Source organism: Papilio xuthus, unplaced genomic scaffold (genome assembly GCF_000836235.2).
Source record: "Papilio xuthus unplaced genomic scaffold, Pxut_1.1 DF826949.1, whole genome shotgun sequence".
Classification (NCBI taxonomy): Eukaryota; Metazoa; Arthropoda; class Insecta; order Lepidoptera; family Papilionidae; genus Papilio; species Papilio xuthus.
The window spans coordinates 683,286-697,293 of record NW_013531700.1 but is presented as its reverse complement, the minus strand read 5'-3'; the positions used below and the strand labels follow the sequence as shown (position 1 = coordinate 697,293).

The window sequence follows — 14,008 nt, the reverse complement described above, 5'->3', positions numbered from 1 at the left end:
ATAATTTATCTATTACGTAAATTAGGTCGGATTAGGCAGTAGTTTGAAAAGTGTTGCATATATCAAGATTATTTTGTGACAGGTCAAATAAATTTATTGTATCAATGGATCAATTTTTTATTGATGGATTTAACAGAATACAGGAAAACAACAATTAATGAATTAAATAAGAACGTAAACGAGGACCGACAACATTTTGCGGTCTCGCACCAGAATTAAAGGATACAAAATCATAATTAGATCTCTGATTAAGGACGATACAGAAGGCAGTGAATTCCTTATCCTTACTTTTAAATAAGTGTATAATTACAATAAAGTCATAGTGAAAATATCTGAGCAAAGTATAAATTATAAAACTAAAATTGATAAAATTATGGAATTCCTCTCTTAAAATGTATATGAATCGAAAATGTTTCTTAAAAATATTATTACTGGTTCAGCAAACTAATTGTCGTGTTTTCTATTTTCCATAGACAATTGGACATTGATGATGCTCTGCTAGAAGCGAGAAAAAACAGTCTTGAAGGAGAAGTTTCTATATTCGACAGATATCTGGAACTTGAAGAGGTACCCTATTAGTGCTGATCCTCTAGATCTAGGGTCCTAAAAACTTTTAAGTGTGTTTTACATTCACATGTGTATAATTTTTTCTTATAGTAAACGTAAAAATTTTATAGCTTTTTAAAAAATCGTATTATATTTTTTTTAAAGTTAAGTTCAATATAAACTTAGTTATTCGATTGCCACAAAAAGTCAAAAACACAGTATATAAAAATATATAATTATTATTTCAGATCGATGCATATCTCGCTGACGTTGCAAATAAATACCCAGATTTAGTGACACTCCAGAATGGTACAACATTTGAAGGTCGTCCGATTTATCTTATGAAGATCGCGAAACCTAGTGATGATGATAAAGAGAAACCCATTATAATCGTTGACGCCGGTATCCATAGCCGAGAGTGGATCAGTCCGCCCACAGCCCTGTATGCGATTAGCAAATTGGTTGACGAAGCTATTGACAAGGATTTGATTGAGGATCTCGATTGGGTCATTCTACCCATGCTCAATCCTGATGGATACAAATACTCAAGAACTACCGTAAGTTTTATATATCGTAGAATTTAAAAGAGAGTTAAAAAATATCTTGGTTAATTTGAGCATTGAATGATATACATTTAATTTCAGGATCCCTTGTGGTTGAAGACTCGGTCTACAGACAATCATGACAATAGTGTCGAGTGCCCTGGCGCAGACGCTAACAGTAATTTTGACTTCTACTGGAACTTATACGGTACTAGCTCGGATCCGTGTGACAACAACTACGCAGGCAGACAACCATTCTCCGAAATAGAAGTTCAATTCGGACAACGAAACCTCGAGCAATATGGATACCGTACGATTTTATACATTTCTCTACACAGCTACGGTAGCCAGATCCTTTACTCCTGGGGTCATGATGGTACACTGTCTCAACAAGCTTTCGCCCTCCAAACTGTTGGTGTATCCATTGCAAATGCAATCCATGAAAATGCACAACCTAATTACCCTAGATACATTGTTGGTAATTCTGCTTTGGTGACTGGCCAACAAACTTCTGGCAGTACGGTCGATTTTCTTCATTACAATGGCGTACCTTTATCCTTCAATTTGGTACTTCCTGGAGTTTTGGATAATACCAAAGGCTTTAATCCCGACCCTAAAGAAATTGAGCAGATCGCAAAGGAAACTTGGGCGGGTATTGTCGTTGCTGCCAGAAGAGCCAGAGATTTGTTTGGAGATTGGAATAAATGAGCTATTTAGTCTAATTTCTGGAATAAATAGAGACCCAAATATTATTAAATAAAAATATTTTTGGCTTTGTTTTGGCTTTCTTTAGGAACCTACATATCAGATCACAAGATCACCTCTCCCCCTTTCTTAAAGTCCTGAAAAATATAAAACCACTCCGCCTACGATCCTAGTAACTCAAATACGCATTGTCAGTTTTTCATTATAAAATTCGATCACATGTTAAAAAGCATTTTCTTGGAATTAAAAAAAACTACCTTTTATAATAGTCTGACAACGCCCTTGCGTGTGGCTATTATATAATCGAGAGATTAAGGCTTCCTAAAGTCCAAAAAATATTATTACTAAAAATATGTCGATATCAAAAACTTAAAAGAGTTTAGCATCCCTAAACACCTTCGCGAACGCGTCTAGAATACTCTAAATTGAAAATTGATCGGGCACTGAGCTAACTTTAAGGAATTGTGGGAAAATTTCAATTAAAATACTAAAGTTTACATGTACCGCTGACTAAAGAAATATGTAAATTTAAATCAGACTAAGCTCGAACAACTACGGATCTTCAAAGTAGTAATCTGTTTTGTTCTTGTTTGGGAACCGGTTTTAATTAGTATGAAGAAATATTACTAAGCTTCCATGGCTACGTTTTGATTTTAAAAATTATGGTATTTGCCAAAACAACTTCAGATGTCATAAAATCCAAAGGCATTAATTCGATTTTTAAATTAAATAGAGTAATTTACTGGGATCAATGCATGCACAAATGGGTTGGCGCGACTGGTGTAAGACCATAAAGAAGACAGGCGTCAAGTGGGAGCAGTTCCACATTTTGTTTGATAAGCGTGAGTTCAGTAGACCTAATTTTGGTCTACTCAATTCGTGCCTATTCGAAGGTAAATGGATTGATAGAGGAGGGAACGCATAGGAAGTGGAAATATTATTTTTCTGTGGGTCTTCTTCTCCGTCGATTAAAAGTAAGCAAATCCGTCGTTTCGCTATTTCGGCGTTCTCCGCCGGTCAAGTCATAATTTCCACTATCATTAAAAACAGAGAATAATTTTCATAATTATGACTAATAAAATCGTAAATAAAAAGCTGTAGGTTTTTACCTCACAGTACAAGCTTCAATATTATTAAAGAATTATAAGAGATCTGTTAGCTCAAATCAAATTGAACCAAAATCCCCGAAATCCGATTGCTGTTGAGAAGGTGAGAATATTGGCTCGTTCAAAGCAATCGACTGATTCCTATTCAAATATTATTTTTAGGTACCTACATTTCGAGGTAAACGATTCGATTGCTCCGCGCTTATGGGTTTGATTTCTTTCAATTTACTTTTATTTTCACATAACATTGGTAAATTTACTTAACCAATATCAGTGTTGATGTGTAATTAAGTTAAGAAGAAGAAGTATATAATTTACCAATTTCTAATAAATGTAATTTGACAAGCGGTAGCTGATTAAAAACCGACAGACTTAGCTTGTAATTCAGACCAGCTCCATGTTTATGTTGCCAATTGTGACCGCCTGCAGCCAAAACGATTAAATCGATTCCTATACTTTCCTTGAGTGTCATAACATATAGTCAGTCGGGTTTTTTTGGTTATTTAATGAACAAATAGTCTTGTTAACTGAGTTAAACAGAAGATCTACGAAATAACAATATAATTTAAGCGAGGTTAGTTGCATTGTAAATATCTTTGCACTAAAGATAGGTTAAGATTTTATAACTAGAGTATAAATCTCTAAAGAATTTCCGTCGTCTTGCTTCTTAGGGACTCCGTCAAATGAGAAATTTTAATGAATTCTTGCTATCTGTACGAAGAGCTAGACTTTTTAAAAACTAGAAGTGGCCTAAATATTAAAAATTTAAAACAGTATTTTAGATTACAAAAAAATATAGCTTTGGTAACTAAGAACATAATTGTTGATTTAAATAAATACAATACTCTGTGCTAACATAGGTTTAACCGTTTAGGCTACAGGTCCTCAATGAATTGCCTTAAAGACCCACATACATATTAAAAAATTATAACATAAACGTAAACCAAATTTCCTTGCAGTCGGGTGATAAGTCTCTTCTATTAGTTTTATGTAAAAGCTATTTTAGAAGCGACTGATAATTAAAGCTGTGATTTAAATGAATTTTATAAAAGTGCCAGCTAGGTACTCTTTATTATTTTTTCTTTCCATAATTAAAAAGCATGATGCTGTTTAAAGAGTACTTTATTAGCCTTTTATGTCATTTCTTCATTTTTATGAATGAAAATGAAAACTTCTAAACTACTAAACTTCTTCTAAAACACAATTATGCGTCTGTTGTGATTGGTCCACGAATTCTAATGAACTGGCAATATTATTTTAGTCACCTGTCATTGGCCGTTTTTTTTTATGTTTAGAGTATATATTTAACAGTGGTAGAGCCCGCTTTAACATCTTCGCACGAATCGGCCCGGCTCGCCCGCTGAAATACCACGACCACACAGAAGACAGGCGTGAAGTGGAAGCAATTTCGCGTTTCGTCTGATGAGTGTGCGTCCCGGAGGTCTAATTTAGTCCTCTTTCCCTTCCCATCCTTTTCCTCATAAGGAAAGGTTGGGAAGTGGAAGTGGACTTTCCGGATGAGAGGATCCATGGAAGGGGGAAATATTTTCATTCTGTGCATCCTCTCCTACGTCGATTAAAGGTAGGCAACGCGTATGCAATGGCGTATGTCCACGGGCAACAGGCACTTTGCTATGCTCGCATTATCGATTTTTATGAATCCACTTTATGATATAAAAAAATATATGCAACCAACGGAACTTTTTTGAAGAATTTTATCTTTATAATAATATCTTTGGAAAGTTTCAACAATTTAACCAAGCACTAAGATGAAATCGAAAGGTAAAACTAAATCGTAAAGTAAATTTACGTTCGTTATTCCGGTTCGACGGAGCGAAGATAATTCAATAACAAAAAAGATATTATAAACAGCCGGAGATGAAAATTTGTCTCATGAAAACTTCCAGAATAATTGGGAAATTATTTATATTTAGAAAAGACAATTTTGATAATTGAGGTGGAATTACAAGTGTGATTGATTTTTTTTATCATCAGGTGGCAAACGAGCGAGCGGCCACCTGAAATCGCTGAAATAACGAAGTGACCGTTGCCCATAGACATACGCAATTGCATATGCGTTGCCTACATTTAATCGACGAAGGAGAGGATGCACAAAAATAAAATATTTTCCCTTTCCATGCATCCTCTCATCCGAAAAGTCCTCTTCCACTTCCCATACTTTCCTTATAAGAAAAAGAGTGGGATGGGAAAGAGGACTTAATTAGGCCTCCGGGACGCACACTCATCAGACGAAACGCGGATTGATTGATTTTCCTTGTATTCACCATTTCTCCTTAACTTGAAATGCAATGTGATTCATATCTTTGTCTATCATTTTAAGCATGAAATTGCGACGAACAGCCATACATGACTGACAAGAGTGTAGTGCCGTTCTGGAGATACCTTCTATGAAACATTCATCCATTTAAACAATCGCATTTATTGCATTAATAAGATATGGCATATTAATGTTTTGGTATTATAGGCAGTAGAGTTTATGTATATTAGATGAAGTCTGAAAGTAGCACCTATGGTAGAAAATTAAGAAGCAATAGGTTTGCTTAATAATAGTTATGATGAGGGAAAAATCGTAAGTGACAAGGAGAATTTAAAAAAAAAATGTTGAGAGTTAAAACATTCGGAGTACGAAGAGATTGATATATTGATTGAAAGGGAGATGTTTAAGATGGAAACGACGACTAACATGACGGAGGATAGATCAATCTGGAGGACGAAAACCAAATTTGCTGACCCTACACAAATCAGATGAGAACAGAGAGATGATGATAATGATGATGTTATGGTATGAACATATACATTTTATACTTTTAATTTCGAGTGTAGATCGTGTTAATAGAACAATCAACCAGTTAGATAACATTTTATATCTTTTCAAAAGGCCAAGTCTTAACCAGTAATACTGGAAATAGATTAAATATATGGTAGGTAATAAAATATTGCTTAATTTATTACCAACTTAGTTTTGCCCGCGACTTTATTCGCGCGTTATTAATTTAAAAAAAGAACATATTAACATGCCTATGTGATCTTCCAGATTCTGTTCTACATCTATACCAAATTTCATCGAGGTTCGTTTAACGGTTCTGGCGATATCTTGTAACAAACATCTATCCATACATTTAAATGAATGTTATTATTTATATTATAATATTAGTAAGATAAATAGTAAGACGTTTATTAGGTTATAATGTAATCGATATTAACTGCAGATAAAAACTATTTACTTAAATAAAAGGCCGCTCCAATGATCAGATCACTTGGTGCTTAGTTGAGTTGGAATTTGGGTAAAATGCTGAAAGTTGCATTTATTCTATCTCTAACAATCTGTTTGGCGTTTGCCAAACACGAACAGTATACTGGGTAAGTAAAAATTCGATATTTGATTAAATTAGGTATATCATTTTTTTAATTAACCGAAAAAACAGGGGAATAAGAATTCACATAAGATCTTAAAAGTATAGTCATCTATTTACTTAACGAGGATTAAGTTGGTAAAATGTAAATCGGACCCATTTCTTTTAAAAACAAAATACTACGATTCATTTTATATAATTTAGTCATAGAGTAGACTAAATAGGTATTTATTAAACCGACACGTACCATCTTTGTTTTATATCACCACTTCAGTGGGCTTGTGAGTTCCAAATCATTGATTGTGGGATTGGCATAAACAATGTCATTCATCATCATCATCATCTTATTCAGCCCTAATTCGTCCACTGCTGGATGTAAGCCTCCCCCATCGCTTGCAACAATGCCCGGTCCTGTGCCGTCCGCATCCAGTGCACTCCCGCAACATTGACCAGGTCATCGGTCCATCGTACAGGAGGCCTACCTATGCTGCGTCGACTAATCCGCGGCCTCCACTCTAGGACTTGCAATTTCGTTCATTGCTTATTATTCAGCAAGCACTAAATTAAAATTCAAATATGTTTAATTAAAAAATAAGATTTATTCCAGCCATGTACTCTACGAAGTCAAAGTGTCAGATGGACAGCAAGCGCAAACAGTACACGCACTGGAAAATGTAATTGGTATAGACATGTGGTCGTATGCGACACCAGCCAGGCCTGGACTTGTGTTGGTCGCTGGCTCCATGCGGGATTACTTCCAAAAGCAAGTGACCGAAGCCGGTGCAACTTTCAAAATTGAAGTCGAGAATGTTGTTGAGTAAGTACTTTATTAATAACAACTAGGAGAGTAATTAAAAAAAATCAAAATACTGAACGACGAAGTACGATTTAATTGAGAAATACGCAAATGTTAATCGAGATGACTACAGTGGTCGTTCTTGACACTTAAGAAAGAGAATCATTGCTCAACTTTAAGATCAAGATAATTAAATATAAGTCTTGTCATAAGGTAAGTAACTAAAAATCTATGACAATTTATTTTATACAAATAAATTCCTGCTTATAGTAGCTCCTTTAATTATGCAAACGTATTAAGTGTATAACATCTGACAGGATGCTGGAGAAGGAAGACGAACTCTTATCAGCCGCAGTAGCCCTCACCAATGGAACTGACGGCCGCCTCTCCTTTAACGTCATCCACCGTTACGCAGCGGTATGTATAGTAAACGGAATTCTCTAATCCAATTTACTTATCAGAACCATAAAAATACATAAAATCCGTGTGGTAAAAAGTTATTAAAATTAAGTAATTCTTATACCTAATCATGCTTATCTATATTGCTCACATATTTACGACAGGATTTACCAAATTTCCGTCAAGAAAGTTTTCTTCAATATTGCCAATTGAGCCTCTACTATTATAATAATTACTTTTATTGCGTCTTTAATATCCAACAATAGGAGCAAAGATTCATCACCATTGTAATATTATTTCTTACTTTAAAAAAAGCATAATTAGTAACCTATGTGTTCTTCTAGACTAAGTTCTGTATGTATGGCAAATTTTAGCAATATCCGTGCAGCCGTTCTGGATGTAATTTCAAACAAACTTCCATCCATTTAAACATTCGCATTAGTATGATATTATTTCTATACAGATCCTCTTTTTAAATATTCTCATTGTATTAAGTCTTCTCATTCTGGCATAATAATTATGTTATCTCGACCTCAGTCTTTATAATTTAAGTTGCATAGATGCAATTGTTAGTTATAGTATACTTCATCATCATCAGCCTAAACTTTTCCACTGCTCGAGGAGGACGTAGGCCTCTCCCATCGACTGCCACAATGCCCGGCCCTGTGCCGCCCGCATCCAGTATACTTAGGCTAATCAAATTTCATTGTTTCAAGGTTGATGCTTATCTTACTAACTTGGCTCGTCAATACTCCACCGTATCAGTTGTTTCTGGAGGAAGAAGTTTTGAAGGACGCGACATTAAATACTTGAGAATATCAACAACCAACTTCCAGGTACATTTCGTTAAAAATTTTATGGAACTGAACAACAAATCTTTTCAGAAATCCTAAATTTATCATAAATTTATTTTCAGAACAATAGGAAACCTGTTATTGTGCTTCAATCTTTATTACATGCACGTGAATGGGTGACTTTACCAGCAGCTTTGTATGCTATCCGAAAATTGGTTGTCGACATCACTGACAGAGATTTAGTTGACAACATTGACTGGATCATTTTACCCATCGCCAATCCTGATGGTTATGAATTCAGCCACACCAACGTTAGTATCTTTAAAGAATAACAAAACTATTATACTTCCGTGTACATTATTTTAAAATAAATAAATTTTGTGTCTGTAAATTTTTTCAGACTCGTTTCTGGAGGAAAAACCGTTCCACCGGCCACATGATCGGAAACATTTGCCTCGGAGTTGACTTAAACCGCAACTTCGACTACAGATGGGGTACTTTGTCTAGCAACTCGCCTTGTTCCGACACTTACCATGGCAAAGGTCCATTCTCTGAACCTGAAACTGTTGTCCTTCGGAATATTATCCAGGGACTCAGGAACCGTATTGAACTATTCATCGATATCCACAGCTTCGGCAGTATGATCTTGTACGCTTATGGTACTGGTGATTTGCCCGCTAATGCATTAACTCTTAACGTAGCAGGTGTAAGAATGGCACAGGCTATTGATGCTGTTAAATGGTCTTCCAAACCTAACTACCGAGTAGGAAACTCGGCTCTAGTACTCTCATACAGGGATTCAGGAAGTGCTAACGATTACGTTCAAGCAGTTGGTGTACCTCTAGCATACACTTATGAACTACCGGCTCGTGCCAATTCAGGTGGTTTAAATGGTTTCCTGGTTGACCCTGCCTTCATTGAGCAAGCCGGAAGGGAAACCTGGGAAGGTATTAAGGCAGGTGCTAGATTCGTCCTGCAGCATTCCAGAAGCAACAAACAATAATGAACTGATACTTGACTTTATTAAATTATTGAAAAAACGACTATTTTTCTTAATTCATTAAATTTACGAAACGAATTTCCTTCATACAAAGATATAAAAAATTATGTATACTTATTATAATTACTTTCAGAATTGAATAGAAGCAATAGAGCAAGAATATATTGCATTGCATTGCATTGCATGAATTATACAAGCACCTCTTTGGTAAAGATAAGATTAACATTACTCTGTCATTATTTATAAATATTAAAATTATCGATATATCGATAGTTGGTATAAGAACATCACTAGTGTTAAGGCCAACATCTTCTGAATGGTAATGCGCTGTAAGGCGAGTGCTCAAACTTCTCAATGAATTTAGATTAGCATTGCATCCGTGCTGCAGACTTGCAGGAGAATTATTGCATTGGATTTATTATTTTAACGTCTAAAAATTATCATATTAATTGTGTAAGTGCAATTTAAAATGCGCTTTTTGAATTAAATAATAAATTGTTCTGTTAATTAACTTATGAAATATATTAAATGGAGAATAACAATAATTTTAACATATCTTAAACTGATATATAAACACGGCTAAACACCCACGTATATACGGCCCCCGATGGGCTCGAAACTAGTCGGTGCCGCCACCGGACGTATATACGTGAGTGTTTAGCCGTGTTTATATATCAGTTTAGTATAATGTCTCACGAAAGTTTGAATAATTTAACATATCTTGTTAAAAATTTTGGATGATATTTAAAATCATGCTACAGGACATAAAAGATTTGCAAAACCGAACGAAATTAGACTTTATCCTTTTAACAGGGAAGGAAAAAGATCGATTGTCAAACCATCAGTCAATCCATCAAACCACTAACAATGGAAGAGACATACGCTCAAATCCATGAAGTAAATGCGAATGTTTGGATACATGGATGTTTGTTAGAAAGTATCTCCAGAACTGCTGCATGGATCTCGTTGAAATTTGTCATAGATGCAGAACATAGTCTGTAAGAACACATCGCCTACTAATTAAGTTTATTTTTAATTCCGTACGAAAGGAGTCGCGGGCCATAGCTACTATGTTCATATTTTTGTATAATACATATCTGTAGATTACTCGACCTCCAATCCTAATATAATAAGACTGTAAAAGCTTCTCTTTATTGAAAGTAAAGCTCGTAATTCTGAACAATTCTGAAGATTTTTTCAAATAAATTATTAAAATTACTCCATATTAAATCAGTCTTCTATTAAAATATATCAATTTCGTTTTTTATGATAAAAGTACGTTAAATTAAGACTTCGTCATCATCAGAGGCGCGACAACCGCGAGTAGGCCTGTGCCGGGTCAAATAAATTTCTCCACACCGGTCTTTTGGCTTTTGGCGTCCAAATCTTAACGCCGATGTTTTTAAGATCGCGCTCGAAGTCATCTAGACATTATGCTTCGGTTTACCACGAGCTCTACGTCTATCCGGCTTACTCTACCTTATTCTAAGGCTTGACATAAGAAAATTCTTCGTGATTTCCTAAAAGTTTGTGAATTATAATCAAGTTATTCAATAAACAAAACAATAGGAAACCAGTTTTAATTGAAATTAATGTCGATTGAGATCAAAAGTCCCTTGAAGTTGGAACGCAAATTGAGAACAATTCCGAAGCCAGCAAAATTTAATATTACCTAACAACAAAAGTATTGATTATTCAATTTTTTATTTTATTTATTATATTTTATTGTGGCAATACTGAGAGAATGTTAATTCAGCTTATTACAACAATTTATTTCTAATGTATTAGAAATTATACATTTACCCGCGATTCAGTTCACATGAAATTAAAAAAAAAAATAAGTAGCCTATGTCTTCTTCCATACTATGTTCTGAATCTGTGCCAAATTTCATTAAGATCCATGCAGCCAATCTAGAGATACCTTCTAACAAACAACTATTTATCGATCTATCGATTTTGCATTTGGCAATAAACTACAAAACAAAATTTTTTCACTTGACTACGCGATTATACACTAAGACTATTGTTGTCTCTGTTTAATACAAGAAGAGTGAAAGAGTTGGCTATATTTATACAGGTGTTACAATTGTGTAGATTCTCGTCATAGTATAGCATATAATTTGGAGCACTTATGTTGACAGAAAACATAATGCTCGGCTTTCTACGGATCAAGTCAGCTTTTCACATTCCGAGAATAGACGGCGGCCATGACCGGAATATTTATACAGCTCTAAGTTTCGTATGGTAAAGTGACAAATGGAATCCCTTATCGGACATTTTTCCTTTTTATTAAATTTGCCAAAAGGCAACTGGCAATATTTCAATAATTTATTTGTATTGTTTAGACACACCTTTATTCCAATAATGTTCAACTATCTTTTTTTTATAGTTTCTTAGCCCTGAATTTACATTATATTTAATAGAATTTTTTTTTTTAAATTTTTATACATTGATCTAGATGGCGCTGGTCGACTTTAAACTAACCTTTTTCATTGCATTATTTATTTTACACACACACACAGGCACGAGTTCACACACAGTCACACACACAAACACACTCACAAGCTGCATAAAATTTTGTCAATAAATATTTATTTATTTTGTTCGTATTCTGTAATTTTTAAGTTCATCTATAAGTAACTTTTACCTTACCAATGGTGACGTGACTTTCAGGTGATGTACGAAGGCAGTTAACACGGGACTTCCATTACAATGCGAGCTTTATTTCTCTCGCGGTGACAGGATTTTAGCTGCTGTAAAAGACTACTCTTATTAATGTATTGCTTTAAATCTTTTCATATTTATCCTTTATCTATTTTTACAAAACTAACCTAAATTGGTTACATTTTGGTACAAATATATATGAAAAAGTTTAGATGGATAAATGTTGGAAGTACGACAGATCTTGCTGAAATTTTGCATAGATGTAGATAGATGCATCTGGAAGGACACATTTTTTTTATCATGAGGTGGCAAACAAGCGAGCGGCCACCTGAAATCGCTGAAATAGCGAAGCGACCGTTGCCCATAGACATACGCAATTGCACATGCGTTGCCTACCTTCAATCGACGGAGGAGAGGATGCACAGTAAGAAAATATCTTCCCTTACCATGCATCCTCTCATCCGGAAAGTCCACTTCCACTTCCTATCCTTTCCAAATAAGAAAAAGCGTGGGAAGGGAAAGATTAAATTAGGCCTCCGGGACGCATACTTATCAGACGAAACGTGGAATTGCTTCCACTTCACGTCTGTCTTCTGTGTGGTCGTGGTATTTCACCGGGCGAGCCGGGCCAATTCGTGCGAAGATGTTAAAGCGGGCTCTACCATTGTTGAAGTATTTACACATAGTTTACTAATTAAGTTCTTTTTGAATCCCGCGCGGTGGGAGCTGCGGGCGACTGCTAGGATTAGATATACGTATATGTCGGTCCCATCTTGATAAGGAGCTTAAACTGTTTAATTATTGTTAAAAAGCAATTTAATATCATCGGAGTATACGGCTATGCGACCAAAATTTTACTAGAAATGCTTCAGGACTTTTTGTCAGTCTTGTAACTTCGTTATGGATAAAATTAGGAAGTTGGAAATATTAAACTTTATAGATTAAACATTAAATCTATACTTACTAGTCAATTAAGCATCTGCTTAATAAGTAGACCTTAGTAAAGTTTGACAAAGATGAATAAAGGCATCGTCTGAACTGTATTTTGGAATGACAGAGACCTAAATTTATTTTTATAAACGTGTTTCTGTTGTGGAAATTCACTGTCTAGATTTCCATCTAATTCCATCTTTTACCGCCAACTTTGTATAAATAACGTAAGACTTCCGGTCCCGGTTTCGACATTGTCACTTCCGGGGAAAGCGTTTCACGTAATATTTCAGGAAAGGAGCATTATAAAAGCCTATATCCGTAGGACGCGACACGACCGAAAGATTAGTAAATAGCTTTCTGTTTGAATTATATTATTTACTAACTAAATCTATACATAGAAAATATAACGAAGTTTAGTAGAGCAAGTAAAAAGTGTTAATATAATTTAGAAATTTTATTTAATTTTTCTTTATTTCTAACATTTTTTTAAATTTTATTTATTTGTTATTAACTAGGATAATCAAAGCTGTCGTGTGGTTCACGATCCCGTCCATGAAACAATCATACCTTGAATTTTATTATGTATGAATACTAGCTGTCGCCAACGACTCCGTCTGCGCTAAATTGATTAAAACTTAAATAGTAGCCTATGTGTCAACACAATGCATTAACAAATATATATTTTTCTCCATATGTAGTTAATTTTCTTTTTTTATAATCTTATTGTAGTTAAATATTTAAACTATCCAAATTTAAATTCCGGCGCTAGGGTATAAAATACTCTTTATAAACCCGTTGCAAAAATCTCGTTAGATTTTCACAAAATAAACCGCAAAGTTTTTTGGCTCTCGCATAAAATATTCATTCGGCGTTCTTATTTATAGAGGTTAAGGGAAAAGTCGATACCGGAGATATCCAGTATTGTTTTTATTATTACCTCGAAAACAATATTAAATCTAAAGATATAAATACCCTAGTACAAACCGACTAGCAGTTCCATTAAATCATATCAGGAAGTACCAATTGTCGACCGCGACTCCGTCCGCGCGGAATTAAAAATATGTTTAATTAGTAGCCTATATGTTCTTCTAGACTAAGTTTCAGCGAGATCTATGCAGCCTTTGTTAAGATACCTTCTAACAAATATCC

General features: G+C 34.6%; 2 protein-coding genes across 2 annotated transcripts in view; both read left to right on the top strand.

Annotated features, from left to right (window-relative positions):
- Positions 1-1,864, top strand: part of LOC106120571 (carboxypeptidase B-like) — a 3,270-nt gene extending 1,406 nt beyond the window's left edge. The window contains exons 2-4 of the mRNA XM_013315923.1: positions 474-567; positions 795-1,103; positions 1,191-1,864. Of these exons, the coding sequence (XP_013171377.1) occupies positions 474-567; positions 795-1,103; positions 1,191-1,796 (1,009 nt within the window). The 3' untranslated portion in view covers positions 1,797-1,864. The remainder of the gene's footprint in view (positions 1-473; positions 568-794; positions 1,104-1,190) is intronic.
- A 4,297-nt stretch (positions 1,865-6,161) lies between these two features.
- Positions 6,162-9,295, top strand: LOC106120770 (carboxypeptidase B-like). Its single transcript, XM_013316197.1, has 6 exons — positions 6,162-6,280; positions 6,881-7,090; positions 7,387-7,486; positions 8,185-8,304; positions 8,385-8,573; positions 8,663-9,295. The coding sequence occupies exons 1-6, from the start codon at positions 6,210-6,212 to the stop codon at positions 9,263-9,265; spliced, it is 1,293 nt and encodes a 430-aa protein (XP_013171651.1). The 5' UTR covers positions 6,162-6,209; the 3' UTR covers positions 9,266-9,295.
- The last annotated feature ends 4,713 nt before the right edge of the window (positions 9,296-14,008 follow it).

Coding starts and splice junctions, on each gene's coding strand:
- LOC106120770 (XM_013316197.1), top strand. CDS start 6,210: ATGCTGAAAGTTGCATTTATTCTATCTCTAACAATCTGTTTGGCGTTT. Junction 6,281..6,880: donor AAACACGAACAGTATACTGG/GTAAGTAAAAAT, acceptor GATTTATTCCAG/CCATGTACTCTACGAAGTCA. Junction 7,091..7,386: donor GAAGTCGAGAATGTTGTTGA/GTAAGTACTTTA, acceptor AACATCTGACAG/GATGCTGGAGAAGGAAGACG.